This window comes from Arachis duranensis, chromosome 8, assembly GCF_000817695.3.
Source record: "Arachis duranensis cultivar V14167 chromosome 8, aradu.V14167.gnm2.J7QH, whole genome shotgun sequence".
NCBI classification, from domain to species: domain Eukaryota; kingdom Viridiplantae; phylum Streptophyta; class Magnoliopsida; order Fabales; family Fabaceae; genus Arachis; species Arachis duranensis.
In genome coordinates, this window is record NC_029779.3 from 9,852,270 (window position 1) to 9,858,550 (window position 6,281).

A 6,281-nucleotide genomic window follows, 5' to 3' on the forward strand; every position below is an offset into this window, starting at 1 on the left:
TATTTTTTATTAAAAACATTATTTTTTATCAGTTTAATGACATTTAAATAAACACTAAAAATTAAAAAAATTCGTTGTTGGCCAATGAATTACTACATGTACAAGGTCTTTGAACTCTAATTTTTACTCTATCCATTAGTATCCTGCCATATTTGATGAGAATTTAGATCTTCTAAATTTTAAATTTTACTCTAGAGAGTAAAGTGTGATTTCTCACCATTTATTTTATAGGTGGGATCAAGAAAAAATATAAAAAAGAAACTATTTAAGGATGAGAGATCACACTTTATCCTCTTAAATAAAAATTCAAACTTTATAAGATCCAAATTCATTTGATGGACAATGGCCCCATTTGATCAAACAGTGTATTTTTTTCACAGTATGTTGCAACTCGACAAATCAAAAACTATTTAAGGTGTATTTGTGAAACACGTTCGAGAGAATAAAAATGTGTTTAAGTGCTTTGAACGTTATTTTTTTATGTCTATGTCTGGCAACTTTTCTTTTCTAAACGTGATTTTGCATCCTAAAAGCTCATTCACTAGAAGTAAGAAATTATAACTTTTACGTTTACGTTTAGGTTTGTTGCGAGTTATTATTGGTTCTTTTCATAGAAAAAACCCAAAATAGCCCCATGACAATTACCTCAAAAGACAAAGAGGCTCTTGACAAAAAAATACCAACCCGGCCTCTAAGATTTATTTTTATGGGACTGATTAACCCCTGTACCAAAAAAAGTCAATGTTATTTTTTTGTATAAGGACTAATCAGTCCAAAAAAAAGATGGGTTGGGTATTTTTTTTCTTGAGGCCTTATTGTCCTTTCGAGATAATTATCAGGGATCGGATAGGATATTCACTCTAATTTTTTCTAAATAAAAATATTGACAGTATTAAAACAATTATTCTAATTTTTGTGTATTGTTTACTATTTTAATTTTTTATAATATGTATTATTGTTCCTATTAAAAATGATAAATTAAATAAAAAATTAATTATAAATAATAATAAAAATATAACTAGTAATAAATTAAAACCTAAAATAATAATAAAAATAATATTATTAAAAATACTTAAAAATAGTACTAAAAATATGTTATTTTATTTATTTATTTAAAAGTGATTTTAACTAATATTATCCAAATAATATTTATTTTATCAAAATCAATTTTAGTAAAAATTGTCAAACATAAATTATATTAGCACAAACTTACTCCTACCCAAAATTAATTCTATAAAATCATTTTCATTCAAACTCTAATTTGACCAATATGAATTCAAACACACACTTAGTAAATTACTAGCTACTACACATACAACATACAAGACAAAATTCAAATTTTTGATACTTATTTAAGACAAAATTCAAATTTTCATATTTATTTAAGGAGACGGGTGACCACTCAAACTACATAAATTTGTTGCAGTAGGTCAAAGTAATATATCCACAAAATACTGAATAGTACTTCCTGCATGGCTGCATCAACTATCAAATTTTCAAAATATTTTGAGTTACATTCTCCTTTTTCATCATATTGCTTTATTAAGAGACACAGCAATGACGCTTATGCTCTGATGTGCAACTTGTTCACATCATCCAATACAAAACTCGATCCAATTGAGACCTAGCACTAAAGCGTTACCCCATTTAGAAATAAAAAATAGGAGTCTCACCCAACAAATGCTAAAGTCTAGGAGGAGGGCACACACATACAAAACAACCTCTCGTCCTAAACCTGTTTGATGAAAAATCCCAAAGAGGATGAACTCACGGATAGAAAAAGTTTATCTACAATTGACTAAGACAAAAGAATAGAGCTGCAACTTCTTCTACTAGCAGAGAATTTGCTAGTAGCTTGCTTTTCTCAGTCAAAGCTCGAGGAGCGGCTCCACCGGCCTCTCAAGTAGTCCTCCAAAGAGACGTGCTGCTCGACACTACACATGGAGAGCAAGTCATCTTCCACATCAAGGAGTGCAAGGTTAAGATGTGACTGCAGGTTGCTCGGTGGACACGCTTCATCTTCAAGCATTTCCGGTGCTTTCTTCACATTAATTTCCGACCTTGCCCACTTGATTACATCAGCATCACCATGAAGGAGCTTAGAAATCTGTGGTCCAAGCAGAACAAATGAGTTTTCCAACAAGAATTGATTCAACAAGCAAGCAAACATGAAGATAAAGTCAATAAGGTGTATGCTATAAGAATTCAGGCACATGATTTCGGATAAGCCAACAAACAAACAAAAGTCAAGTCATTGTCCATGGAACCAAAAACATCCCATATGCAGCAAAGTTAGCTAATGCTAAATCATACCTCTTTAACCTTAAATCCTAAATTATAACCCTAAATACTAAAGTTAGCTAATGCTGACTAACTAAAGTTAGTTCTTTATACTTTCTCGTTCAACAAACATTTTCCCACTTGCTACAAAGTAAATTATGGACCACTTACAAGGCTCATTTTAGGCCTAGCTCTCGGAGCACGCCTTAAACAAAGTGTGGCTGCTAAGACCATTCTTTCCATCTCCTCATGATCATAGTTATCGCCCAAAGTGGGATCTAACAGTTGCAACACTTTTCCACTATCTAGAAGTGGACTTGCCTGCAAAAATAATTTTTTTTTTCATTATCCTTTTCCATAATACATAAATTAGGATAATGCAAGATTCTACATATGGTTCAGAGACACATACCCACATGATAAGACTCTCTTGACCTTTTGGAAAATCACCACTTATGGGCTTCCTTCCTGAAAGAAGCTCAAGGAGCACGACACCGAAAGCATAGACGTCGATCTTATCATGTACTTTGCCATACATGAAGTATTCAGGAGCCAGGTAGCTGCATAAACAAGTGTAATTCATAACTCAGGAATATCTAAATTCATTGTTATATAGAGATAAGAATACAAGTGATATTAGTAATTCACTTATTATGATGGACATGAAAGTACAAACCCAAAGGTTCCAGCAACATCTGTGCAAGTTATCTGTGATGATGAAGTTGATGCCCATTTAGCAAGTCCAAAATCAGAGAGCTGAATAGAAAAGCAACCAGAACAACATGAGGATTGATTAATACACAAATAGTTCGAACTTTGAAAATGAACAACCAAAAGATGTATGAAATACCTTGGGTTCAAAATCCTCAGATAATAATACATTTGATGATTTTACATCGCGATGGATCACAGGCTGATCACCTTTGCAGTGCAGATAATCCAAAGCCTCGGCAACACCCATCGCAACCTTATATCTCTCATTCCAACCAAACACAAGAGAATTTTTCTTACTTCCTATATTGGCATGGAAAAGAACCAAGTAAATAGAAAGTTAAACAGGACACTTGAAAAAGTGAAAGTTTTAGGACACATGTTTGTGTGTACCATGAAGGTTTTCTTCAAGGCTTCCTCTTGATAATAAATCATAGACAAGAAGAAGATTCCCATTCTCAAAGCAGAATCCAAGAAGAGATATAATGTTTTTATGATTCAAGGTAGTGATAATTTCTATTTCAAGAAGAAACTCCTTTAAAACCTCATCAGAAGGCTTTAGGATCTTCACTGCAAGTTCCTGTCCATCAGGAAGGCACCCTCTATAAACCTCACTACTTCCTCCTTTCCCAATCAAGTTCTCTGAAAATCATATATTGATAACCATGTTAAATACAAAAGCAGTTTTAGATAAACCAAGATCAGTTGAAATATGTAGAAAACCAACCAGGCAAGAAATTTGATGTTGCTGATACAAGTTCTTGGTACTCGAACAATCTGCAACTTGACGAGTATTTCTCATGAAGGCTGGCCAATTCAAGAGGAATACTTTTTGAGTTCGGTTCAGGCAAAGAAACAGTCACTATTCCATAATCTACTGGAACAACAGCACCAGTTTCACTATCCAAAGGCACAGATTCATCTTGAGGCTTACGATCTTGATCCGAAGCATATGAAAGATTCCTACTAGGCAACCTCATTGCCCACTGGACCACAGAGATCTGGCGTGCCGATAGTCTATCAGGAAACTGAGTTTCTGATGAGATTCTCTGGTGAAGTAGTGGCCAGCCTGGTTTCAATTCAGGTGGTGCGGCATCCATGGTCGGAACAGGCACTATAGCCAAGGAATTATCACAACCACGATCACTGCAAGATTCTTCTTCTGCAGATTGGTGGCAAGAGTCTGGAGGCGGCAATGCCAGGATTGGATCACAAACCGAGCAGCTATCTTTTCTATCAAACTCAGTAGTATCCATTAAAATCTTCGCCAAACTGTGATCGGAAAATTGGCCAGTACTCTTGCCAGCATCACTCTCTGCACTCTCATCACTTAGCACTTTTGTACTCTTACTGATTTTCCAGTGAATTGAACCAAGCAAACCATTTCTGTGACCTGAAAAAACTTCCATGGTTGAGAATTCAACACAAATTCCATGAAATTCACCTCAATCAAAACTCAAATACAGAAAAAATTGTGAAACCTTGTGAGTCGGGGGCAGCCGTATCCGGCAAGCCATCACTCTTGAAGACAACTTTCCCATTGTTAACAGCAAGAACACAACAGTCCTTAGACAACTTCTTGGCACAGTACTTAGCCACAGAGGTGGATGACCGGATTTTATGGTGACCATGGCATGTTCCCAGCACAAGATGAGTTGCAGAATAAGCAATGGCTTCCCTGACCAAAATCTTCTTCACTGATGAACCACGGCAAATTTTGAGCTTGAGATCCACCTGAACCATCCCCACCAAAAGAATCTTAAAATTTCCTCACAATTCAGGTCTAAAAAAATAATTCAAATTACAAAAATTGAAAATTTAAACTCTGTTTATTTCCAGTAAGGAATCAAAATTCAAGAGCACAAAAAGTGGGTAGAATTTAGAACTAGTCTTTGCAAAGTTTCAAATTTTGCATGTCGTTGCATTCTCTTTTAACAAAGAGACTGAAGAAACAGAGAAAACATACCTGTTTCAAATTGCAGAAACCTTCATAAACAGCTAGAACAGGATCAAAGGCCTTCACAAGCGAAAGCAACGACGATTTCCCATCTTTATTCACAATTTCTACAACCAAAACCACCCCATTTCAGATTTCGCAACTCAAAATAAAAAATTCCCCACAGAATTTAAAAAAAAAATCTCTTCTTTTTGTTGATGGCTTACCATGTTGATCAAGAACATGCAGAGCAACAACAGTATCACCAGACTGAGAAACTTTGACCAATGCCCACGTAAGAAGCTCCTTGCTCGGAGAATCCAATTTCACCCCAACCACCACCGTCCTCCCGCCGGAGCCACCTCCCTCCACCGGACACGTCATCATTTCCTTCCTCCTCCCTTGTTCTCGCAGTACAACAACAATATAGTTGAGCGAGTTCAGTTCATTAGTTGAATTGAGTGTCTCACATCACAATTCACATTCATATATGATTGAAAAAACAAACGAGAGCGTTGAGACTCTAACAGTCGTTGGTTTTTGGTTGTTTGGTTTGGTTTGATTTGGTTCTTGGTTCAATCAGTGAAAAACCATGATTACTACCCTCTTTGTGTGGCTTTTGCAGCAAGACACGAACATGAATTTGATGCTGATGTTGTGGTTTCTCTAATTTGACCAGTGGAGCCCTCTCTCCCCTTGTAATTGTGGTTGTAGATTAAGAACACTAACGTTGGACCTAATTCCAACCTTCACTTCAATCTTAATCTAATTCTAATTGCTGTGTTTTGGAATTAAGGAGGGGTCAACTTATTATTTGATTAATTTTGAAAACCCACGATTTTGATTTGCCTTCAAATCAGGTAGGTAGGTAAAATTTGTTACCACATAATAATATAATAATATTCATATCATATTCATTTTGCTCAAGTTTCCGTGTGTTAGTTGTTTTAATTAAGAATATTTAACCCATAAATATGTTATACTTTTAAAAATGTTTAGTAGCTTTGTCAATTGAAATTTTTTAAATGTTTTTAAAATATCATTATTGTTTTAATAATTTTAACTATTAATTTTGATTAATATATTATATATTTTTTATAATTAAAATTACCGGTTAAAAGTATTAAAATATTAATATTTCATAAACACTCAAAATTCCTTTTTTATCAATAATGATATATGAACTGGGATTTTTTTTTGAAAACGAAAATTAGGGGATGAGTGTGTTTAAGGTTTAGTTTGGTAAAATTTTTATATTTTAAAAATAGTTTATAAAAATTAATTTTTAAATGATGGTTTTTTATAAGTGATAGTATTTATGTTTGATAAATCAAATTAAAAATAATTTTTAATA

At 34.1% G+C, this 6,281-nt stretch overlaps 1 protein-coding gene across 1 annotated transcript; it reads right to left on the reverse strand.

The window, feature by feature from the left end:
* Positions 1-1,441: 1,441 nt before the first annotated feature.
* On the reverse strand, positions 1,442-5,757 carry LOC107460709 (protein kinase STUNTED). Its single transcript, XM_016079097.3, has 10 exons — positions 5,155-5,757; positions 4,958-5,055; positions 4,473-4,725; positions 3,719-4,384; positions 3,385-3,633; positions 3,131-3,294; positions 2,957-3,036; positions 2,693-2,840; positions 2,452-2,601; positions 1,442-2,107 (listed from the first exon to the last, which is right to left on the reverse strand). The coding sequence occupies exons 1-10, from the start codon at positions 5,312-5,314 to the stop codon at positions 1,865-1,867; spliced, it is 2,211 nt and encodes a 736-aa protein (XP_015934583.1). The 5' UTR covers positions 5,315-5,757; the 3' UTR covers positions 1,442-1,864.
* Between the last annotated feature and the right edge of the window lie 524 nt (positions 5,758-6,281).